The sequence below is a fragment of the Pogona vitticeps genome, chromosome 14 (assembly GCF_051106095.1).
Source record: "Pogona vitticeps strain Pit_001003342236 chromosome 14, PviZW2.1, whole genome shotgun sequence".
Classification (NCBI taxonomy): Eukaryota; Metazoa; Chordata; class Lepidosauria; order Squamata; family Agamidae; genus Pogona; species Pogona vitticeps.
In genome coordinates, this window is record NC_135796.1 from 17,154,263 (window position 1) to 17,179,121 (window position 24,859).

At 45.0% G+C, this 24,859-nt stretch overlaps 2 protein-coding genes across 6 annotated transcripts; one reads left to right on the forward strand and one right to left on the reverse strand.

The window, feature by feature from the left end:
* The first annotated feature begins 1,891 nt into the window (after window positions 1–1,891).
* Window positions 1,892–22,136, forward strand: RILPL1 (Rab interacting lysosomal protein like 1). Of its 3 annotated transcripts, XM_072983224.2 has the most exons (8): window positions 1,892–2,425; window positions 5,974–6,124; window positions 8,065–8,183; window positions 9,124–9,342; window positions 12,873–13,048; window positions 13,566–13,658; window positions 16,639–16,726; window positions 18,473–18,961. In XM_072983224.2, exons 1-8 carry the CDS (start codon window positions 2,039–2,041, stop codon window positions 18,476–18,478), a joined length of 1,239 nt encoding a protein of 412 aa, XP_072839325.2. In that variant the 5' UTR covers window positions 1,892–2,038; the 3' UTR covers window positions 18,479–18,961. The 3 variants fall into 3 exon arrangements, with proteins under 3 accessions (XP_072839325.2, XP_072839324.2, XP_072839326.2); XM_072983223.2 differs by lacking the exon at window positions 16,639–16,726 and having other exon boundaries at window positions 18,473–22,136; XM_072983225.2 differs by lacking the exons at window positions 1,892–2,425; window positions 5,974–6,124; window positions 16,639–16,726 and adding an exon at window positions 7,338–7,444 and having other exon boundaries at window positions 18,473–22,136.
* A 499-nt stretch (window positions 22,137–22,635) lies between these two features.
* SNRNP35 (small nuclear ribonucleoprotein U11/U12 subunit 35) lies at window positions 22,636–24,801 on the reverse strand. Of its 3 annotated transcripts, none has more exons than XM_020802724.3 (2): window positions 24,690–24,801; window positions 22,636–23,957 (listed from the first exon to the last, which is right to left on the reverse strand). In XM_020802724.3, exons 1-2 carry the CDS (start codon window positions 24,753–24,755, stop codon window positions 23,175–23,177), a joined length of 849 nt encoding a protein of 282 aa, XP_020658383.2. In that variant the 5' UTR covers window positions 24,756–24,801; the 3' UTR covers window positions 22,636–23,174. The 3 variants fall into 3 exon arrangements, with proteins under 3 accessions (XP_020658383.2, XP_020658382.1, XP_078237877.1); XM_020802723.3 differs by having other exon boundaries at window positions 24,588–24,743; XM_078381751.1 differs by lacking the exon at window positions 24,690–24,801 and adding an exon at window positions 24,101–24,166.
* Between the last annotated feature and the right edge of the window lie 58 nt (window positions 24,802–24,859).

The following is a 24,859-nucleotide window of genomic DNA, read 5'->3' on the forward strand; positions in this document are numbered from 1 at the left end:
ACCATGTCATTCAGTTAGTTTAGGATGCCTCCAGGCTGTATATACAGAGGAAGTTCGCTCATCTAGTTTTGAGTAGCATGTGTTCCATTTAACAACAACTCTCATTGTGTATTTGACACCAGCAATGTTCTCAAGCAATGTTCAACAGAAGATCAAGTCAATTTCATTTTTCAGGGAACTTAATTTTTTCAGGAGAAACAGACCATTAAACCCTCTGCAGTTATTTTGCACATTCCTCTTGTGAATTTTCACATTTAGCTAATTATTGAGGATAGAAGGGGTGAGATAAAAACAAGCATCGCCTCATGGATCAGAGAACCAGAAAAACTCCTTATATGGGGAAAATAACTACAACTAATTCACGAGCACTTCAAAAAAAATTATTATTGATATTTTTTACGTATCCCCATAGGAGATGTAAAATTTCTGGAAAATGTTAAGCCGTATAAAACGGCTTTGGAAAATACAAGTCCACTTTGTCAGGATCTAGGTTCCGACTCCCAGAAGTAACACTCTCAGAAAGAAAGGGCCCTTTTGCAGCAGCCCTAAGTTGAATATTCTTATTCTCCTTTTTAAAATATAAAATAAAAATGAACCTTTAATTAAATTTTCTGGCTGGGCTCTCTAGGAATTCATTTATCGTACTGTTTTTTTTTAAAAAGCTCCTATCCTCAAGTGACCTCAAATGCTGAAAAGAGATGGGATGAAAATTCCAGCTTTTACGCTCTCGATGGAGAGACAGCTTCCTTATCCTGTTGAAGGTACAGTATTTACTTGGGAAAACTACCTTTTGTAACAGACAGACCAGCCATCTTTGGGCTGGATAATCTCAAATAACATGTTCTTATTTTTATTTTTTATGAAAGAGACACACTGGCCTGTTTATGTTGCCTGCTCAACCATGTCATTCAATTACTGTAGTTCCGATGCCTCCAGGCCGTATATACAAGGGAAATTCACTCATTCCGCTTGGAGGAGCATGTGCTCCATTCAAAAACAACTCTCACTGTGTGTATCTGATCCCAAGCTGCGGGGTTAAAAAAAAGGAGCCCCTTTTTCAGGAGGCGATGTTTGGGTCCATGGTTACCTTTCCCAAATAAAAAGGCCTCTTTGAGTAGCACACAGCTCTCAATTCCAGAACAACCGGCCTCCTGTCTCTCTGAGACCAACAAGTGTGTTTCCCTAGGACATGCACCCACTGTGATTTATCATGGAGCACCCCAAACTCTGCCACGGCTAGCCGGAAAGTTGGGAGCGAGACCTTGCCTTTTAAAATGTCCTTTTAGGGATCCTGCCCCAGAGGGTTGGATGCTTCTGGGCAGGCATCCAACCCTCTCAGCGCTTGGACAAGTTACTTTTTTTTTTTTTTTTTTTTTGGGAGGCCAGCTTCCAGATCCAACCGGGTTCCTCATTATTTTTATATACTGTACTGTCCCTTTTGCAATCTCCCATCCCGGCTGGCGGTGGCTCCACTTCGCCTGCCCAGCAGCTCCAGGGAGGAGGAGGAGAAAGCCGGGAGGTGGGGTTTGGGGATCGGGAGGAAAGGGAGGGCGAAGCGGCTGCTATTCCCTGCCTTCCCTGCCTCCCCCCCTTTTTTTTTTCTTTATTTATTTTTTCTTTCTCTCTCGCCTGGCCTTCCTCGGCTCTTGGCCCGGAGATGCCCGGCGCCAGTGCGCGCGATCCCTGGGGCATTGTAGCCAAGGGCGCCTCTCGCCTCTAGAGGAAATAAACAAGAAAGGAAAAAAAGAAAAGAAGTTGGCCAAGTCTTTCCAGGCTGGTCGGTGGCTATTTTGTTTCCCAAGAAGACAGATCCGGATTTGATCGCCTTCCCGATCCCCTCCGGGGGACGCGCGCCTGTCTCCTCTCTCTCTCCATCCACGGCTGGTTTTCCACGGACCGATCCTGCTGCTTTGGTTTGAAAAGGGTGGTGGTGGGGGGAGAGAGAAAGCGGATGATCCTCCTCTCCAAAGGGCATCATCAGCAACAGGAGAAAGAGGCGGCCAAGGGGACCCGAGGAGGAGGGTGAGGAGGGTCGCCTATGCGGGAGGCTCGGCGGGGCTCCTGCGCCAGATCCGGGGAGGAGGCGATCCTGGAACGGGGAGCCAGCATGGAGGGCGGCGGCGGCGGCGGGTCATCCTCCTCCTCGTCCTTGTCGGTCCTGGAGAAGAACGTGGCCGAGCTGACGGTGATGGACGTCTACGACCTGGCCTCGCTGGTGGGCCACGAGTTCGAGCGCCTGATCGACCAGCACGGCGGCGAGGCCGTCGCCCGCCTCCTGCCCAAAGTGGTCCGGGTGCTGGAGATCCTGGAGGTGCTGGTCAGCCGCAACCACATCGCCCCGGAGGTGGAGGAGCTGCGCCTCGAGCTGGACCGGCTGCGCCTCGAGCGGGCGGATCGCATCGAGAAGGAGCGCAAGCACCAGAAGGTGGGAGGGAGAGGGAGAGGCTGGAGAGGGAGGATGGGGGGGACACCGGACGGAGAGGGGGTTGGGGTCCCCAATTTCCATTCCTGCATCCTCATCATCATCCACGCCGAGCTGGAGGGGACCCTAGGGGTCATGGAGTCCAGCCCCTCTCAATGAGGCTCTGGGGAGGATTCGAACTCCCAACCTTGTGGCTCCACAGCCGGAGACCACAACCGCTGAGCTATCCAGCAGTTTGAATGCGTATGATATTTGTCTAATGCTTTTTTAAAATATTGTGATCTTTTACAATTTGGCTTTCCAAAGTGCACCTCGTGGCGCAGTGGTTAAAACCGCTGTCCTGCAGCCGAAACTGTGCTCACAGCCCGGGGTTCGATCCCAGGTAGCCCACTCGAGGTTCACTCAGCCTTCCATCCTTCCGAGGTCAGTCAAATGAGGACCCAGCTCGCTGGGGCTGGGGGCAATGTGTAGCCTGCATAACTAACTTGTAAACCGCCCAGAGAGTGCTTGAAGCGCTGTGCAGCGGTATACAAGCAGCGCTGTGCCACCTTGTGCAAAATTTGGGATTAATAGGGGGAAATGTCCCAAGAGAGAGGCAGATTTCAAGCTACCAGGAACCCCTTTCTACAGAAAGGGAAAATAATCTGAGTGGATTTATTTATATGGGAACATTTGGGTCATGCCATGGTGGAATTCCACCTACTGCTCAAAATAGACCCGACAGTGTAGAAATGCAACAAATATAGTACAGTATTTTATTCTTGTTTTGTTTTGTTACATTTATATTCCAGCTTTCTTCTCCAGCACCAAGAATCATAAGCAGGCGTTTTGAGGTTCTGCCCCTTAACATTATTTTCCAGAATGGAGATTTGTTTCTAGAAAAAGAGGTGCTTCTGATGATGAGCAAAAGGCCTGTCCATCATCAGTGATGAATACTTAGGCAGGGTATCAATCTTCAACACTCTTAATCTGGCTGGAGGGCTTCAGCAGACTATTGTGTTAGCATGATTTGGCATTTTAAAAAATGTCTTGGCAGCCCGCCTGTTTGCTGTCAATCTCCAGTGAGAGCTATCCGAAGTGTGTATAGCCTCAAAATAAATAAAATCGAAAACTGGGTGTTCCTAGAGGCTCTGTTCCCTTTGAAACAAAAGACCTTTCTCATTCTTATTCCAAATACCCTGATAAATAAATGCAACATTTTATCATTGATTATGTTTATATGCCATCTTTTCCCAAATAAGCACAAAGTCTACATTTGGTGTGACTCCCATTCATTCATTCACAAGAAACCTGTGAAGTGGATGATGCCGAGAGGTGATTCAAGGCCGCTTTGTAAGCTGCGTAGAGATTTGATTCACAGTCATCAAACCGCCCACATTATTTTACTATTCTGGTTTAGTTCTCTGCACTCGTGCACAGGCGCTTTCTGCTTATTTCTTCATTTTGACATGCTCTGGGGCTTTTTCTCGGCCTTGGATTTAAGATCCAAAGCTTCCTGGTTTCTAAATTCCATGCGTTGAGGCTTACCCATAAGGCAGAGGGATGTGGTCAATGATGTAGGGTTCGAACATTTATTTACACCAGAGTTTGGAAACATTCCACTTCTGGACTACAATTCCCAGTATGCTTCATCTGATACTGCCACTTGTAGTCCAAAGAACAACTGGGAGTGGTAGTCTGAAAAAGTAATTTCTCCAAGCAATGTTTTTTTTTTAATCCTGGGGAGGGGAGAGAGGAGGTTGTGAGATGAAGCCAAAATAACGTCTCTAGCTTGGGATGCTAATTTTATGCATCTTGATTTGCGTGCTGCTTTGACTTCAGGCAGCAAAATATTTTGGGTCAGCACTGCTAGGTTTAGCTCTCCTAGTGGAATTATACTCTGAACTGACGTGAGCCTCTGATTAGGCTGCACAAGAGAAGGGGCAACGGGAGACTAAGAGCTTGTCAACAGCGCCTGGAAAAATCGCAGCCCCTTGACTCACTTCTCCTTCCCTGCTCAAAATACATTTATTGTGTAACAATAATCAGGTTGTGAATGGGTGGCTGTTCCAAGAGGACACACAGTAATTGAAGCCTCTGGAATGAGGATCAGGGTGTTAAATTCAGCTCAATCCGGGGTGGGGTGGGTTAACAGTCTTGTGTTAACCTCGTTAATTTGGCCCTCCCTCCATCCTTAGAAAAAACATGGCTAAATTTAACATTGCAGCCATTGGGCTCCCTATAAAAAGGGGGTGAAGGCTCGTGCTAGATTTATTTTAAGCCCAAACCGGAGAAACAGGGGGTGAAATTAACGTGGTGCTGTACAACTGTCTAGCATCTCAGCCAGCAAGTCTAGGAGTTAGAGAGCCAAAGAGTAAACCTCCACGGTGAAAGTTTTGCCAGGGTTTGAAATGGGGCAGGGCACTCGATTCATCGGCTCTATGAATCATTTCCAGGCTTAGGACAGGATGATGAGGATGATATGCTTTGTGTATGTTCGTGCAGAGGAAGATGGCCCTTCCTTATCCCTAGTCTGACATGTTTTCACGTGGTTTCCCCCCACCCCTCCGCAGCCAGCACTGCAAAAAAAAAGGAGACTGTTTCAATTCCTTTTAGCTCCTTAGTTTTGAAACCAAAGGCAGGAAGAAATAGAGTGGGGTGGAAGGAGAGGGGGGGGAGTGAATCTGTTCAGGAGGCAGGAAATCTGACCCCCCCCACCCCAAAAAAGGGGGGAAATTTAGGAATATCATCCCAGAACACACGAGCATTTCATATTGAGCATTATGGGAAGGGTGCTCTATTGTCCAACTTTTTTTCATCGGATGAACTACTGGCAATAAGGATGTTTGCCAGGCAGAGTTGCCAACTGATTGCTGTGCTATGTGCTCCTGCGCCTTTAAGAGCAGCAGAGACCCACAAGTGATGGGTTTTGCTGGTTGATTTAATTGGCCAAGGATGCCAGCCTTCTTGCCTCCCTCCCCTTTCTCTCTCTCTCTCTCTCTCTCTCTCTCACACACACACACACAAAGCTATAGCAGTTTGATTGCCATTTGAATGGACAGGGAAATACAGAACGCTCGGAGGTAGACTTTGGTGAGAAACCTAGATTTCTTCACTGTGGGGGATGCAGAGCAGATCCTTGGCAGAGAAAAATAAGCCCGTCATCAAACTACAAATCCCAGCATCCCCTTGCATAGAACCAGGGCAGTTAAAGTGCAATTAAACTGCTGTTAACTGTGTTGTGTAGCTGGGAATTGTGTGGCTCCTTAAAGGCGGCTTTCCTATGTCCTTAATACAGTATCCATGCTTCTTGACTTCCACGATTGTGTTGGGTGTGAACCCAGAAAGTAACATTTCCAAGCTCTGCATCTGGTCATCATTATCATCATCCTTTGAGAACTGCAGGGGTGGAAGGGACCCGATGGATCATCCAGTCCAGCCCCTGTAAAGGAGGCCCTGTGGGGGAATTCGAACTCCCAACTTCTGGCTTCGCAGTTAAACATGTACGGTAAACCACTGAGCTATCGCATGCAGAATGCAAAGAGTCACTTTCTGCTTTCCTGTTCCTTAAGGAGCTGGAGCTGGTGGAGGACGTCTGGCGAGGGGAGGCCCAAGATCTCCTCACACAAATTGCGCAGCTGCAGGAGGAGAACAAGCAGCTGATGACCAACCTCTCCCACAAGGACCTCAACCTGTCGGAGGAAGAGTTTCAGAAGCATGAAGGTGAGTGGGCCGGTCGGCCGTGCAGGTATCTGACCGCCATGAAGGTTCCCCGCCTTAGAGGCAGAAAGCAGAGTTTGGGAATGTTCTGTTGTGGGATTACACCACCCAGTATCCTCCCATCAGCATGGCCCCTGGGGGATTCTGGGAGTCATAGTTCCCAAAATGTCTGGAAGATAACAGAAGGAAAAGCAGAATGGAAGAGTCACAGGGTTGACAAGGGGGTGGGTGGTAGGGAATGGGGCCAGTCTCTCGAACTCATCCACAGAATTATCTCTAATAAAAACAACAAAGCTGATGATGATGGCGATGATGATTCAAAAATACCAGACACAGTCAATCAAAATTATAAAAAAAACAATGACTGGTATTTATATAATGGATACAAGTTGTAACCAAAAACCTAAGACTCTATTATTATTAGATTATTCTTGTTATATTAAGGAGGATTCTGTGGATGATGTCCTGATGGGATTTGTGTTTCATCACCTGTTTTTGATTTCTTAAACTCCGACTACCACCTACGGCGCTGACCTGCCGGCTTCATCTTTCACATAGAACGTATTGGTTTGTGCGAAAATAGCCTTCGTGGCAAAGCAGCGGGGGTGTAGCAGGTGCAGATTGACTCTGGAGGAGTTGGGAGCAGAGAGGAATTATTCTCGGCAGTCACAAGTTCATTTTATTTATTTATTTGGCTTTTATACTGCCCATCTAGACGAATCGAACTCCCAACCTTTGACTCCTCAGCCAGAGACAGAAACCACTAAGCTATCCAGCCAGTATCTTCTCAGTCTACAAGTCCCAATAAATTTCAAATTCATGATTTAGAGTCATGACAACAGCCTGGTGAGGTAGGCCAGGCTGAGAGGAAGCCACTAGCCAAAGTTTACCATCTGAGTGGAGATGAACCCTTAGATTTCCCAAATGCTAGTACATATACACAGTACTGGCTGCTTTGCCTTTTTCTGTTTAACAAAGTTCTGAAAGTAAATATGAGTCAGGATCATCAAGCCAGGCAGGCTAAGGGCTTTGGTCACGGAAGGAAGTAGACCAAACAAGCTTAAGAGGAATCTCAAGGAGTCACACACCAGAAAATGAAGAAGGTGCTGGGCTTCAAAAATAAAAGTGGTTTGCTATCCTCCAGGAATCCTACGAAGGCAGGTAACCTTTTTTTGGGATGGGAGGAGTCAGGTCCGCTTTCGCACACCTGGTTTAGAGAGCCCTTTGCAGCCACCACACCTTCATCTTGTTAAAAGAATCAAAGAAAATCTTTTACTTTTGAGATGATGAACCCTGTCTCCTTGACACCGTTGGCAACTTCAGGTTTGGGCAACTTGCTTGTATTGTCTTTTTATCTTCTTAGTTATGGAAAGGGATCTTTATTTCTTTATTTAAAAAACAAACACAAATTCTTTGGTCTGTTTCAGTCTTTTAATTCTGAGTAAATTTAAGGACGCTTTGCTTAGTACGAGGAATTGTGTTTCACCACACAGGCCTCCTCAGCTGGCAGAATTTTTTAGCAAGTGTGTACAGCTTCTTTGCCTGAAACATATTTGAATGCATTCCATATGTGTTGGGTTGCCACCTTTTTTTAAAAAAAAGGCTCCTACATCTTCAGCAGTCTAGGCGTTTTCTGAAGTACCCAGGGGTTGACTACAACTTCCATCATTCTCCACCCTTCCTCTAATGTGGGCTTGCATTTGGAGGGCTGGAGGTTCCTCATGACTTCCAGGTGAACGAGTATTAACATGGTGAATTTATGCCTGGCAAGCATTTGAGCCAAAATTTAGGAGCCCAGCCAGAAAAAAAATATGGTCACAAACACGGTGTTGTCAAGAGCGCTCCTTCACAGGAGAAATGAAGCCGCCCCTGCTTGCTGACCCTGGCTGTTTCTCTCTCTCTTTTTCTTTGTATTTTTCTTTTATTTTATGTTTTAATTCCAGGAATGTCAGAAAGGGAAAGGCAAGTGATGAAAAAGCTGAAGGAAGTGGTGGATAAACAAAGGGATGAAATCAGAGCAAAGGACAAAGAGCTTGGACTTAAAAATGAAGACGTGGAAGCTGTACGTGCCTTGTTTTCTTCCCTCTCTTTCCTCTTTGGGAAAAATTCTGAAGTAACGTGAAGTCATTTTTAAGGTTATGGGCTAATTCCTATAACTATATACTGGCCATAACAACAAATGCATAAGGGCTACATTTACATCACGGGCTTTGAGCCATTACAATATCTATGTATTTGTTGCTATATGCTGCTTTATTTCTATACTTATATGCTGCTTTATATCATCCACTGGGCCCAAAGCAATGGGCTTGGCTCTCCCATTCCTGTTTTATGTGTACAACAACCCTGTGAGGTAGATCAGGCTGAGAGATGGTGACTAACCCATGATAACTAAGTGTAGTACAGGAGTTTTCAAGAACAGTTCTCCTTAGTGGCATTTGGTAGAGGATGGAGCTCCCATATTTAGAAGCAGTATATCTCAGAGTACCAGATATTAGAAGCAGATAACCAAGGATGGCTAGCTCTGGAGAAGTTGCTTTTTTAAGACTCCAGTACACAGAATTCCCAGGAATTCTGGGAAACATTAAAACAACTGCCGGGAAAAAAAACAGTATTTTTTGCCAGCTCAAGGGTGTTTGTAACAGTAGATGCTGGTGAAGTTTTCTGGGGCACAAGATGGACATTATGCTTGAATTTGTAAGGCAATCCTTAAAGGAAATAATTTCTCTTTATTAACTGATTTCACCAATACATATTAAGCAAGTAAGAGTGTTAGGAGATTCTGCAAAGTTTGGGCTGCAGTGCATAAATAGAATAACTTTAAAAAATCCTGAAATGTAGAGATGTTTGTAGCTAACCTATCCACCCGTTTATCTCCTTCTTGCCTTCATTGTGGTTTGCCTTCATTGTGGTTCTGCCTTTATAAAGCACACCTTTGGTCATTGAACAGAGATGGCTGACCCCTTCCTTGCCCCCTTTCTGACTTTTTTTTTCTCATGCAGCTTCAGCAGCAGCAAAACAGGTTAATAAAAATCAACCACGACCTGCGGCACAGAATCACTGTAGTGGAAGCTCAAGGGAAAGCCTTGATCGAGCAGAAAGTAGAGCTGGAGGCATATCTACAAACCAAGGAGCAGGAGATGGCAGCGCTTCGGGCTGAGCTGGGGAAACTCAGAGAGAAGCGGCAGGGTCCACCAAGTCAAAACGGAGAAGAAGTCCAGGTACATGCAGCTGTGTTCTCCATATATACACATATATATATATACATACAGTGGTGCCCCGCATAGCGACGTTAATCCGTTCCGGATTAATCGTCACTATGTGAAAACATCGCTAAACAGAATGGAAAAACCCATATGAACGCATTAAACTTTGTTTAAAGCGTTCCTATGGGGCCCAAACTCACAGTTCAGCGAAGATCCTCTATAGCGCCGCCATTTTCATGCCCTCGGTAAGCGAGGAAACTGCGCGAAAATGGTTGCGGCAGCCATTTTGGGCACCCGGCAGCCATTTTGAAACCGCCGATCAGCTCTTTAAAAAACATCGCAATGCAAAGATTGGTAAGCGAAACACTTACTGATCATCGCAATGCGATGTTTTGCCCATTAAAACATCGCAATGCGATCGCATTAGCGATTTAAAAAAATAGATCGCTATGCGGATTCGTCGCTAAACGGTGCGCTCGTTATGCGAGGCACCACTGTATATGGAGAACATACACACTCATATATATGGAAGACTCCATATAGGTATATATATTTTAACTCTCTGTTTCATTTGTTGTTATTCATTTATGGGTCCCGTGTTCACCCCACCTTCTTTTCTATGAGCTCAAGATGATATAGCTGGTCCTGCTTCTACCCTCTTTATCCTCCAAATGACCCTGTGAGGTAGGCCTGGATAAGAGGAAGAGATTCAACTTGCTGGGGATGTCTAGGAGTGGTCGCTCCCCCCCCCCGCCCCAATGCCTCAAAAAAATAGAAGCACAGTTGCCAAGTTCTGGTATATCAAACCTATGCAAGACGCTGTGAATTATTTAGATTTTTACTACTGTCACTCTCATCATCGTCATGCGCTGTCCAGTCAAACACAGGGTTTTCTAGGTAGAATACACAGAAGTGGTTGACCGTCCCCTTCTTCTGGGTGGGATCCCTGGGACTGTGCAGCTGGCCCAAGGCGACCCAGGGTGGCTTTTCGGCTTGGAGGCCCAGTGGGGGAAATCGAACTCCCCATCTCTGGCTCCACAACCAGAGACGTAAACCACTGAGCTATAAATTGAATTACTTGTACAGAGAACCTGTTTTATTTGAATGCAACACAGACACACAGAGGCAAGCCACACTGGATCTATTTGGAGAGCCTCTTTGGCTGCCACTCAGAAAATAATCTGGAGCATGTCCCTTGGCGTCTCGTCCTTCCCTCTTCCGCCGCCCCCACCTTGTGTAACTCAATTCTATTTTTCAAAGATGGGAGCCATTTGATATCGTCAATCCCCGGCGTCACTCCAGAGGTTAGGAAGGCTGGGAATCCCGGCCTGCCTGTCTTGTTTATGTCTGAGCCTCCACGTTTGGCAGGGAACTCGGATGGATGTGATCAGCAAACTCAAGCCCCTGACTGAGGAAAGCAAAACCAGCACCATAGACTCTGAAAACCCAACATAGTAGCAGGGTCTGAGGTGGAAAAAAGTCATATAGAGAGACACAAACTGCATGGATTTCTTTATTGTTCCTTCTGCTTCCTCAGGTCCAGCTTCTACGACTTTCTTTCTTTTTTTTCTTTTTCTCCTCCTACCAGAGGCTGAAGGGCATGATCATTTTGAGTCCAGATGCCGATCACGCTAAACCATGAGGTGGTGTTGCACGCCACTTTGTGTTTCTTCAGCTTACACCTTTTCCGACAGTGCTCCACTTGGAGGAACCTCGTTAAATTAACATTTAATTCTGTGGCGTCTTCAAGACTAACCAGTTTATTTTGGCGTCAGCATTTGTAAACGGCCACCTTGCTCATCAGACGTAACCGATGAAGTCGGCTTCAGCCCTCAAACGTGAATAAAACTTCATCTTCTTTGCTTTCACTTGAACATGGTTATCCTCCAAAAGTCTTATTTAATTAAGAACTTGGGCTGAGTTTTTTTCCCCCTCCCTCCTTCCTTCAGTGCTGTGCCTTTTTAGATTGTAATCTTGAGGACAGGCAGCCTCTTGCCATTTTCAAATTATGATGTCAGCCGCCCAGAGAGGAGTTCTAGCAGTAAAGTGAGGCACACAATCTATAAATAAATAATAAACATTTGTGCTGTTTGTTTCAGCTGTCGAGTAGAAAGCTCAGGCGATAGACAGCATCCTCCCTGCAAATCATGGACAGGCCCAAGTCATCAGCATCTCAATCAAGCCCAAAACGTACCACTTCGGGTTTTTTTTTTTTTTTAAAATGCCTCTTTTAATAATGCTAGTAACTGAAGGAAGCCGCCTACGTTCTTTCTCATCTCCAAATCAGATCTCGAAATGCTACCCTTTGATGGGATGTGTTGAAGTCCTCGCCTAAGGAAATAAATTCTTCGTTTTCTTAAGAAACTGAATGGAGTTTGCATGCAGTTCATTCATCCTGGCGGAAAGAGACGTGGTTTTCTGCCGTGGGCCAGTTGCCAAGAACTGCGTGTCCGTTCGCCTGCAGAAAGAAATCATGTTTGCTTTCTCTTCGCTCTTTTTGGAGCTTGCCCGCTTTTAGGGCAAGGATGATGCCTCTTCTGCCATTAAAGCCACTCCCAGCTTCCTCTTCTAAAGAAAAGCTCAGATCATAATTACAGACTAAGCGGTGAGACGAGACGGCCACATGCTCTGGGTAGCTAGTCCTGCAAGCCCTGGCCTGCATCTTTTTTTGATCCTTAGCTGACTTAAAGCTTATTGGGCAAGGGAGAGAAAACCAGTTCCTTCTGAGGATGAAGAAATATGAATCGTCCAGCAAGCTTAGCTTCATCCAAAGAGCAGGCTATGGAATATATCATTTTTTCCACTATTCTACGCTGCTGTCTGCCTTTCTAGTCATGCTAGATTTAATCTTTGGTCCAGAAGCTGGCCACATCATGTCTTCCGAGTCTGAAAAAGCTCCTTCCATACACATTTCTAACTGAGAAAGTAATCAGGCTCTCTCCTCCCCGCCGCCATGTTGAAGCAGGTGGATGTATTATATTGTGACTGTTCTGTTTGGTCCTACAGAGGGTTAATAAAATACTTTAGCTTGTAAGAACCTACTGGCTTCTGAGGAATTATGTTCACCTTGGAGGACAGTATAATTTCTTATGCTTTTCTTCTCCCTGTCGATCATTCTTCTGCATCTGTTGTCAATCACATATTCAGTAAAGGCATGACATTCTTTTAAAACCACTGGTTGATTTTTTTTTTATTTTTTTTTTGCTTTCCAGATCATCGTTTTGCAATTAAACGGTCCGCAAAGCACGGACCAAGTTGTTGTCAAACAGAATTCCCCCATTGAAATGCCTGTTTTGCGAATCGCTATAGCGATCGCAAAAAGGCATCGTCATGCGGTTTTGTCGTTCTGCGGGGTCGTCATCATGCGGGGCACCACTGTATTTTTCTTGGTTTCAAGTTTTAAACCTTTTCTTAAAACTCTGGGTGGTTAGGTGGTTGACTTCCAAATAACTAGAAATAAGTTTGTTTTTAAAGTCAAAATTAACCTTTTTGGTGCAAGACTCCGAAACCAGAATGCTAACTTGGTCTTCTGTTTGGTCTTCTAGGTGGAAGAAACGAACAGCGATGATTATGTCTCGGAAATGGAGAAAACAGCCATGGATTTGAAGGATCCAAATCGCCCTAGGTTTACCTTGCAAGAGTTGCGGGATGTTTTGCACGAGAGAAACGAACTGAAATCTAAAGTGTTTTTGCTTCAAGAAGAGCTTCTTTATTACAAAAGGTTTGTTCTAATTTCTCCTGCTTATCACCCGCTTAAACCAAGGGGAAAGCTGTGTTCAGTGGGGTTGGAAGAGGTGCAGTGGATGCAGGATCAGATCTTGGGAAAGTTACTCTTTTGGACTGCAATTTCCAGAATTCGTCAGGTTGGCCATCCTGCTGGCTGAGTTTATTTCCCCCCAAATAAAAGTAACTTTACTAAGGTCAGAACACAATGGGCGGCCGATCTCTTGGTTCAGAGGCCAGGTTCAGTTTTCAGTTAATCAGCACTGTTTTTAAATTAACCAAGGGGCAGAAACCCTAGCAATGTTGCAATGTTCAGTTCTCACTCCTTGTCCCTCAAATTCTTTGGCTAGAGATTTTACTCCACACTTTTCTGTATTTTATAAGTGCATGTTATTCTCCAGTCTGGTGTGAGAGATGAAGACAGATAGAAAGGTGGAATGTTACTGTTTGGTGAGAAGACTGGATACTATAATTTGTCCGTGTGTGACTTCCTTTTATTTATCTATTTTTTCAAGTGATGAGGCTGATGAAGAAACAAAGTCTTCCCAGCCTACAACCATAATTAATTCCAAACCACCCACTCAGCAAGAATCCGGAATCAAACGGCTGTAAGTAATGTCTTTATCTCTTTCAAAGGGGTGTTTTAATCTGGAGAGTTTTTCTTAAGTACCAATGCTTTCTTTAAAGTCTCTGATACATAATGATGCTTCCCCCCTTTTTTTAAACCATACTTTGACCATTAAAGCCACAAAACCCACCTTTTAAACATATTGTTTAAGGATCATCTTGTTGCATTCCAAAATTATATTCCTGCCCCTCCATCAGCTGCCACAAATGTCCATCTAGATGTAGGTCTTCTCAGAATTCAGACTTCTTGGAATTCAGCAGACATCCTTGAGGGTGTAGTGCCTCTGGAGGCACAGAAAACACGAGATTTATCCCAAATGTTTCATATCTAGAAACAAAATTGCAGTGTCATTCACTGTAGTGGCAACCAAAATTATCCTTCTCTCATATGTTTTTTTTTAATAGTATTAAGCCTAGAAGTAAAGAGGCTAAGGGTGGCAGCCTTATTTTATTCTTTAATTAATGGTTCAGTTTTAATTTCTAATTGAAAGGTACCTTTCCTGCAGGTAATTACCAGACTTCCAAAACTATGGAGTTACAGAAGCGATGAGCGATTTGTCTGATGCAAATTCCACATACACACACTCTGGAACCTCAGTTGTTTATGGGAGAGGTAATAAGGAGACTGCAGTTGGCTGGATAGCTCAGTGGTTAAGGCAACTGGCTGCAGAGCCAGAGGTTGGGAGTTCGATTCCTCCACTCGTGCCTCTTGTGAGAGAAGAGCCAGCCTGGGTAGCCTTGGCCAAGCTTCATACAGTCTCAGAGGTGCCCCCAGAAGATGGGAAGGATAAGCCACCCCATATGTTTACCTAGAAAAACCTGAAAAGGATCAGCATAAGTCAGAATTGACTTGACTGCACATGATGATAATTAAAGAGACTGTGTACCTATCATCAACAAAGATATCGCTTAAAAGTAAAAAGACATTACAGTGGTGCCTCGCTTAACGAGCGCACCGTTTAACAAATCTGCATAGCGATGTCGCTTTTGCGATCGCAAAAGCAATCGCATTGTGATGTTTAGATAGGGAAAAACTTGCATTGCGATGATCGGTAAGCGTTTCGCTTACCGATCTTCGCATTGCGATGTTTTTACAACAGCTGATCGGCGGTTCCAAAATGGCCGCCGAGTGCCCAAAATGGCCGCCGCAAGTGTTTTCGCGCCCTGCCCTTGCTTACCGAGGGCGCGAAAATGGCGGCGCTATGGAGGAACTTCGCTGAACGGTGAGTTTGGGCCCCATAGGAACGCATTAAACTAAGTTTAATGTGTTCCTATGGGGTTTTTCGATCCGTTTAGTGATGCTTTTGCATAGCAACGATTAATCCGGAAAGGATTAACGTCGCTATGCGGGGCACCACTGTATTTTAAAAAATCACTTCTCAGGCAGGAATGGCTTGTTGGTTTGTTTCTTTTTTTAAAGCCAAGCTCTTTTGTGTATATCGTTTTGTCCAGAGGGGCTGAAAGAGGTCTTTTGTACTGAAGGCTGCCTCGCTCATTTGTTGCTGATCTGATGATCAGCATTGGTTTTAAAACAGGAGACAGACAAAAGCCCGTGTGTGTGTCTGTGTCTGTGTGTGTGTGTGTGTCTGTGTGTTGCTTGATGTGACGCAGCCCAGCCAAGCAGGCGGCAGAAGTGCAGAAAGGCAGCAGAGGAGAAGGATAACTGTGTGCATTGTTTTTTCGACCCTAATAATAGCTGCTCCCATCAGCAGCTCTGGCCGGGAATGACTCGGAGCTGTGTTTAGCTCGGGGAAAGAAAGAAAAACAACCAACTACTTGGGTGATCTCAGCTGTGTGTCCTCGGTTCACAGCAAGGGACCTGCAACAGAATGTTACAGCGTATTACTGCTGTTGTTCAAGGCCCCGTCAATGCAACATAAAAGGAAATTTACCATCGGCACCCAAGATAAACAAGTCTCAAAAATCTTCAAGGTTGCAGTTCAGGAAACTACATCCCATGAAATATCGGGGATTTTCGCCCCCCTTCCAAGGTCTTAAATCTGGGTGAACAATTTTGGTGGGGCCAGATTTCCAACAGAACATCACTCTTTGTGACGGGCAGGGCAAATGATGTCCCCAAATCTGGAAGAAAAACAACATTAAAATGGGCTTCTGGCCTGGGTTTTGTTGTGTTCTGAGCTCGGAGGGGACCCTGTGACTTTCCCTTCTCTCTTGTCTCCAAGATGAAAATAATGGTTTATTTGACTTTTAAGATATTATTGGCTTAGGGGGGACACTGAGGTGGGACCCCACGGAGGTCTAGGACCCTGAAGGATGGCCCCACGGCATGACATGGGAGTCGGGAGACGTATCTTAGGCAACCTTAGGCAACTGGTGAAATAATCTGTCAAACCTCCCCCACCCACCTTTTCAAAACTGGAATAGGTGACTTGGCATAGGGTGTGTGTGTTGGATGATGTGTCATGATGGGGGGGGGGAACCACAGTGGATCCTCCCTAGATCCATAGCTTTCCTGGGCTCCCCTCCGCCATGATGGAGAATTCTACTCTGAGGCAGAATAAAACCTCATGAAAGGAAGACGGAAATCAACTCTGTCCCTTCTTCTACCCTGCTTGGCAAGATTTGGGATGGGATCTGAGATCTTATGAAGCTCTTCCGAGATCTCGTAGTCCTTTACAATGGCATCTGATTTATTTATTTATTTTTCCAAAGCATTTTGGAAACGAGTTCTTTCTGAGGATTTCCTTTTCCTCAGGAAACGGCTAGAAGATCTTCTTAAATTTACTTTACTCCGTTCTTCCGAGTCTGATCAGAAGACGCTTTAGAGTATTTTAGAGTCTCTGAATTTCTTCCCTCTTGTATTAATACACCCTCTGTGTTAACCCCCACACCTCTCATTCGCGTGGACGCCTTGATTTCCTTTTCTTCTTTGTGTGTATTCCAATGCCTTTAATTTCTTACTTAAGTCTCTTTTATCTCTTTCTGTACTTTCCCGACCAGGATTTTTACAGCCATAATGCCCATGGTAGCTGCCGGATTGATCCCGGACGATCCCACATTGCAGCCAATAAGAAGACTTGTGTCTCTTGTAGGAAATCTCTCTCTCTCTCATTTAAAGTTGGTTAATACTAGAGGTTTTGGTCCCCTAGTTTATGCATGGCATGTGTGCTGTTCCTCACTTTAATCCGGTTGTATTCTCATTGGCTGACTGTGGGATCAGGAAAAAAAATCTTTTAAAAAGTAGTAAAATTATGTGGCCAATCAGAATGCTCCTTTCCTGCATGATGTATCTGCTTCTTTCTCAGAAAATCCTTTGTGTCCTTTTTGTCTAATTTGGACATCCTGTGAGTCACTAACTTCAATTAACTTAAGTGAAGCAATTATTTGGTCAGTTGAGTTTAACAAACTCTAGATGACAATATAGAGGGTGGTGGAAAATGATGGGAGTTGTAGTTGAATCACATTTGGAGGCCTACGCTTTACCCACCCCTTGTTTAAAGCCCAGTCTTTCCGTGATTCCTCCAGGTCACATTCTTCTGCCTGTCAAGTCTAATATTGCAAGTCTTTCCAGCTGGATAGACATTTCATTGCTTTTATGCTGTTTTCTGACATTCTGTGCCTGAGCTTTCCCTTCAGAAGTTAGAATGTTTCTCGACATTCCGTTAACTACGGGCATGCTCAGCCAATCACAGGAGCCCCCGTATATGTACTTCTCAGACACAAAGCCTATTTATAGCCTACATAGATAAGCTCATAACTAATGCAGTTTAATCTCGCTTTGGGAAGCGCGCCTAATGGTAGAATGCAGCAAAACTGTATTTGTTTTAACAAACCTCTATTATTTCATTTGTTGTCGAAGGAATTTCTTCATATTGTACTAATCAGCTGTTGAAACCTCAAACGCTGGCGTAGATAGCCTGTCCCTTTACATGAATGACTTGTGAGAAGACTCAAATTTGTATCATTGACACTGAATAAATAGTATTAGAAGAGGCAGCGTGGACGCGCTTGCATGGTTAAAAGGCCATCCGACATTTCCATAGACCAGTTAACCATATGAAACTATGAAGGATTCCCAAAATGGGCCGTGTCCTTTTTTTTCTCCTGCCACGTCCAGTTCCTAGATATTTGGCTCAAGCTTTTAGGTGCTTCGGGAATCTGGTGCTTGGGACCTTGACGGTTTCTGGGCCCTTAGTTCTGGCTATGAATTAATTGTAGCCGTCTCTAAAAGGAACATCAGCTTGACTATCATCCTTACTTTACTTCCCTGGGAATGAGCTTCATTGCAATGGAATGGGTCTTGATTTTGTGTGAGAAAAAAAGAGGTGCTACACAGAACTAGAGATGTAAACTTTCTGAAAATTTCCATTTTTTTCTGGAAAGTTCAATTTTTTTCAGGGAAAAAAACACACCACACATTTCCCTCTGTTCTTTTTCCCAGAAAAAAAAATGGAAATTTTCAGAAAGTTGACATCTCTAGCTCTGTGTAGCACCTCTTGGTAATACTTTTTAAAGTGAGAGAGTCTTATCTGAGATAGCTCAGACGTTTAGGTATCTAGTTGTGGAGCCAGAGAGCTGGGAGTTCAATTCCCCGCTGTGCCTCCTTGACCAGGGGCTGGACTAGATGATCTGCAGGGTCCCCTTCCAGCTCTGTGGTTCTAAGAGGATGATAATCAGATTTATTTATTTTTTTCGGTCCCCTTTTATAATCGTCTGGGTTTAGATCTTGATGTATTGCCGGAACACTGTAAACAGTTCCTCCTGTCAGCATCAAGGTCGTAATCTGGTGTGGTGTGGCGTTTTGTTTATTTTCGTTTTGTTTCCCGTTTGGAAGGTTTAGCTTCTTCTCCCGCGACAAGAAACGGATGCAATCCAGTCAGAGGAACACTTCCTTCCATGGTTCCTTCGGCGACTGGGCCAACTCTAACAAAGATGATGGCTACACCGAGGAAGGCTTGGAGGCCCTGCAGCATCTGTGACGGGGAACCTGGGGTTGCTACGGTAATGGCGCACGAAACCACGGAAGAACGCACGTTGGTGCAGGGCTGGGCAAGGCCTTCGCTCTCCTCCGGTTCCCCCCCCCAACCCTTTTGCTGATTTTCTTTTCCCCAACCGACTTGCCATGATGGATTTCTAACCATGTTTACTTCTGGCGAAAAGCAAGATCCATGGCTCCATAACAATGGCGTTGTTTTTTATACTCCAGTGTAGCTGCTCTGTTAGGTTTCTGGCCGTGTGTTTCATTTAACCAGCTTGTGGGTTGTTTGGACTGACTGCTGCATTAACCTTCACGTAGCGAACGTTTCCTAGATGCCAAAAAAGGCGGATGTCACTCCTGGAGGGTTATATCCAGCCCACTCCTTTGTTAACAGATGCTTTCCTTTACATTTGTTTGGGAAGGGCCCTTCTTGATCACAATTATTCCCCCACCCCATCCTTTTTTGTCTAACCACTCCCCCCCCCCAAAACGGCACTTTGGTTTGCGATTCAAGTAACGCCTTCCTTTTGCGGAAGGAACCCGTTTCGGGCGTGGAACCGTGGAACTGGATCAACCTCCGAATCAAGACTGTGCATTCTGGGTTTGTTTATTTATAGTGCCTAAAAAGCATGATGTAGGTGTGGGCGCCTTGCATTTTGCTTTGAATTCTTGGACATACGAAGTGAAAGTCAACGGCCGAACTCCATGCTCATCCCTTTTTAAAAAACAAAATTTATCATCTTCACACCACAATCTCTTCCTTCTCCTCCTCCTTTGAGAAATCAGTCAATTTCGAACCACATTGCTTCCATCCGGTGCAGCTGGGCATGCCAATCGTTGGTTGAAATGATGCCCCTTTAGAGCAGTGGGCACCTCGTCTCAGGAGGGCTGTTCGCGAGACAACTTTGGCTCTCAGTTCACCGTCAACCTCTCGTAAGGCAGCCTGGGGTTTTTAATTTCAGCATTTAATACCAACGACACCCAGGCTTCCCCAAAAGATAAGTGGGCACATGCAGGAAACACCTCTTCTTCCCAGTGAGCGGGAGTTTTCCTCGTGCAATCAGCCTCCGGCAGGGGATTCAGATAAGAGTCAATTCTTTCAGTTTAAGAGACTGGAGGTTTGTGTTTTTTTGGACTACACCTCCCAGAATGCTGTAGCCAGCATGAATTCTGGGAGCTGTAGTTCAAAACTGAAAGTGGACACTGCCTCCCACTCCTTGTCCTCGTGCAATCGTCAGCCATGGCTCCTGGACTGATTGACTGATCCTGGCCTTCTATTTTGTATTTCTCTCCCGTCTGGCATTCAATGTATGGTTTTTGAGATGCATGCCTTTATTTTGTTTTTCTTTTGAAGATTTTTGGCCCTCTAGAGAATCTCGGGTTCATAACGAGGGCTGGTCCCACCCACCAGCCCAAACCTGACTCCATTTTGCGGAACAGCCATCATCTTGTTCCATTCTACCAGTTAACTCAAGCAGTGATTCCCACCCTGGGGTCCCCAGATGTTCTTGGACTACAACTTCCAGAAGCCTTTCCCGGCATAGCTAGGAGCAAAGGCTTCTGGGAGTTGCAGTTGAAGAGTGTCTGGGGAACCACTGTATTATACCAACAGGAAAAACGGTTGAAGAGCCCAGTCAGCTAGTGGCCAAGGCTGAACTGGAAATATAGGCCTCATCTTTGCATCAGCATCCTCAGGACGGAAAGATTATTAGATCATGAAGTTTTGCAGGCTGTAATGGTTGCTGGTATAGTGAGAATTTTGCCACAGCGCTCTATGGATGCCCCATACAACCATCCGAGGTGTAATTGTCAGGTTCAATTGTACACAACTGGGACTTGTGATCCATTTCCCCCTTGCCTTTAGGCTTTTTCACCCTCCTCCTGAGTAGAGAATCTTATTCGAACCACAGTGATCCTCATCATTGGCCGTACTAGCTAGAACTGCTGGGAAAACATCTGGAGGAACCCCTCCCCGCCAAAAAAAAGGTGTCTTGTGGCACTTCCTAAACCTAACATATTTTGTTTGGCTTCAGCGTTGGTGGAGGGCAGTCTGGTTTCTTCGGGTACAATTGTCCTGCTCTGAAAACGGAGGGCAAAAGGAAAGCTTCTGAGTCTTCACATCTTTCACGAAACAAATAAAACTCTAAATCTATATAAAGCAGATATGCAGGAGAGGGGTGTAAAATTTCTAAACACACGGACGTAAATTCTTATTTACAGCTGTGGAGATTTCTTGAAATGAAGCACACCGTCAGCCTAGATGGCTGTTAAGTCATGTTAACAGACTTGGGGGGTTTTCCCCAGTTTTAAGAAACTATTCCTTATGATACGGAAAGATCAGCCTCTAACATTTGTTTTGTGGGGTAAAAAAATGACAGAACAACGATCTACTTTCATCTCTCGTCTTCCATGCAGTGGCCAGCCTTATCCTACACCTCTATCGGAACCAGAGAAAATGTCATCCGGCCAACATTTCTAGGAGGCTCAAGGCTTACCCTATAGGAAGGGGCTTCTTGTCCTCTGCAGCCAGCACACAAAAGTTAGCTACAATCCTCTTTGTAGACTTGTAAATTCGTTTTGCAATGACTTTTATGGGTTCGTTTGCCCAGCAGCCCTAAAGCCTATAACTCCCACCATTCCAGTCTTCTTGGCTCAGCCTGAAATAGTACCATTTTCCCCCCAAAACAAGACAGGGTCTTATATTAATTTTTTCTCCAAAAAAACTAATTAGGGCTTATTTTCAGGGGATGTTTTATTTTACAGTCATGTTAACTTCTTCTGGTTGCTGCACAATACTACACAATGGTGGAGGGCAGGGTTTCACTTAACAGGCTTATTTTTGGAGTAGGGCTTATATTACAAGCATCCTGAAAAATCCTACTAGGGTTTATTTTCAGGTTAGGTCTTATTTTCAGGGAAACAGGGCAGCTGGACAAAAAAAAATGCCAATCCTATTTTCTAACCACTAGAATCCTGCTCACTCCTCTCTCTAGAGGATGCAGGCCCTGCTAAGCTTACTTTCTCAACAATCATGAGGACTAGAAACTTCCTTTTCAAAACTAGTAGCTAATTCTCAGGATGCCAAACTCCCTACTAGCTGCCAAATCATCTATTGGTGTTGTGGGATCACAAATGCATAGACTGACAAGAGAAGACTGAGGTTACCTGTAATACCTTTTCTATTCTAACCAAAGGTGTATATATATATATTTTTTTTCTTTTGGCCAACGTTTTTGAAATCCTAAAATAAAGCATAAGGGATCTCAGTTCCTCTACCACAACTCCCTGGATGTGGTCGCTGCTCTAATGATGATTGCTGTTAACGTGATGGTCTACTAAGGTGTGTACAAGAAAAGGGAATGACAACCATCATGGGATATGCAAAGGAGTGAATGTGTGTCTTGATTCAGGGTGTTACAAGGTTTAACAAAAAAAGGCAATAAACAGGGTTTAAAGGGGATGGGTTATATCAGCTGTAGATCTTTTTAATATGCTAAATAAACTATTTCTGAATTAACAAGTTTTGGAATTTTTTTACGCATGACCTATTAGCAGAGCAAACTCGGCCAAACATAAAAAGTTCAGCGCTACTTCATCTTTGTCCATATTATCGCCATCTCATCCCAAAGAAATGTAAAATTTTGTTTTGATCAGACCTTTACTCCCTCTACTTCTTTTCCTATAGTAAACTTGGATCTAGCCCTTTTCCCAGTTTTGTTCCTCACCCTTTCAGCCCAGAGTACCCACTGCATGTTGCTCCTTATCCCATGAAAATTTCTGCCCTGCTCTTTATGAACTGACCTTTCCCTTTCTCACAGTATTCGCTAACATTCTATCGCTGAAATCTGAGCTGTTTTCTAGGTGGAGGCATGTTTCACCGCACTGGTCACGTACAATTAAAAAAGCCTCCAGCAGAGCTTGGAAACAACTTTTTCAAGACTACCAGTCCCAGAATCCCCACATGAGCATCGCTCCACCGAGCTGGGGAATTCCGAGAACCTAACCTTTCTGAAACGGGCTTTCAGAGAAGAGAGTATTTATTTATTTATTTATTTGATTTATATCCTGCCCATCTGGTCTATTCGACCACTTCCAATAAACAGATATACAATAAAAACAGATTTTTTTTCATAAGAAATTTATTTGTCATTGCACTCACAAGTGGGTGCAACGAAATGAGGTAGACAACCCATAAGAAATACAATACTAAAAGAAATAATAAACAGAAAAAGAATAAAGGAAAGTTAGGTGTTGACACGAGAGAAGGCCTGAGTATACATCCATGTTTTAAGTTGTTTCTTAAAAGGTGCCCAGCGTAGGGGCCGCACGAGTATAAAAGAACAAAAGCCCAGAATGGTCGAAAATGTTTAAGCTAAATCTGCGACACGGTACATGGATGGCGGAACAAGGCCAGGTCTTGAGTGGAGAGAGGCCAGCGCCGTTTTATGGGCCAGGAGCTGAGAAATAAGTTACCCAGATGTTGGCGGAAGTTTGTTCTGGAGGCCGGAGCTAGGCTTTCCCACAATCTCTGGAGGTTCTGTGGTCAAACCCCGTTCCATCATGGCCTGTCTTCATCTCTTTGTTTTTTCGAGCTCCGATCTCTGCTCCGGTCTCTTTTCTCTCTGTCCCGCCCATCTCTCCCTCTGCTCCTTTCCTCTCGGCCGCTGGGCCGGTCACCGCTGGGCCGGTCGCCCCATCCTCGCCTCCGCTGCTCTCTGCTCCTCCCGCTGTCCCGTTCCCTCCCTTTCCAGTCCCAGGCCCTTTCTCTGGACCAAGCCCGGTCTCTCTTTTCCGCCGACCCCTCTCTGTAAGAGAAGTCCGTTTTCCCAGCCGGTAAACTGATGGGCTTCCGGAAAGGTCTGTCCCTGCCTCCGAAGCGGAGCTGCCCGGACTCTTTTTTCCCCCCGAAGCCGCCCCCAAGTCGCCGAGGGATCCACCCTTTAAGGGTCCTTTCCAGCTCGAAGTCGACAAAGATCTCCCGCTGGTCGATCACCAGCCTGTTGGCGTCTCTGTGGGCTTTCATGAGGGCCCGCTCTTCTTTGTACTCGACGAACGCGTAGCCCTTGGAGAACCCGGTGACGAGGTCTCGGACCAGCCGGAGCTTCCGGATTTCTCCGTATCGGGAGAAGACGTCCTTTAACTTCTCTTCTGTGGTTTGCAAGCTCAGCCGGGCGACAAACAGGGTGAGGTGAGGATCCCCCGAGACGCCTTTGCTGGGGACGTACCGTGCCAGCATGGCCCTCCGCACGGCGCGGTCGTGGGGTTCCTCATCGGTGCCATCGATGCTTCCGGCTTTGAGGGGATCATATTCTTTTGCAATAGGCTCCCACTCGTTCATGGTCTAGAAGAGAGGGAGAAAGCACACAGAACCTTTAATTCCTAATTTCAAAGCCGTCTGCTCTGCGTTTTGAGGCTCAAAGTGAAGGGCAAAATAGATACCACCCTCCACTATCACAGCCAACCAGGTTAACAGATGTTTCGTACTTAAACTCGGGTTTGTTTTCTTTCTTTCTTTGGAGGGTTGCCAGATACTTCAGGAGTCTGTGTATGAAATAAATTTTACACACACACAGATCTCCTTTGGGGAGATTATTAATTAATTTATTTAAAACATTTTTACCCCTCCTTAACAAGGACCCGTGGCAGCTTACATTCTTGCAAGGCAATATTTAAAGCAATAAAAAAAAAACAATGAGTATTACAAAGGTGTCTTACATCATTAAATGACCATAATTAAAAATAAAAAACTATGAGTATACTAAGCAAGGATTGCCCATTTTCAAAGAAACGCATAAGACCGAGCCAGACTAGCTTCCCCCACACTTTATCCGCTGGGAACCTAAAAGATCAGCTGAACAACCCACCCAACCCGATCTCCTATCATCATCATCATCATAATAGAACTGCAGAGCTGGAAGGGACCCTATAGATCATCAAGTCCAGCCTCTGTCCAGGCTAAAAAAAGACCCACCGGCCCCGTTGTATTTCCAGCCCGGAGAGATGTGGGCTCGCACTCCGTCCAACTTAAAGGCTTGCACGCGAGTAAACAAATAAATAACGAGCAAGCGCTCACCCCGCGCGAGCACGAGTCCTCCAGCAGGAAGGCAGCTTTCTGATCGGCAGCCGCTGATTCGCCCATTTTTTAAAAAAAATCACTACCCTTCCTTAAATCCAGCAAGAAGATGATACTTTTAAAAGCAACATTATTGTTGTTGTTGTTTTGAATTCGGCACATTTCTCCAA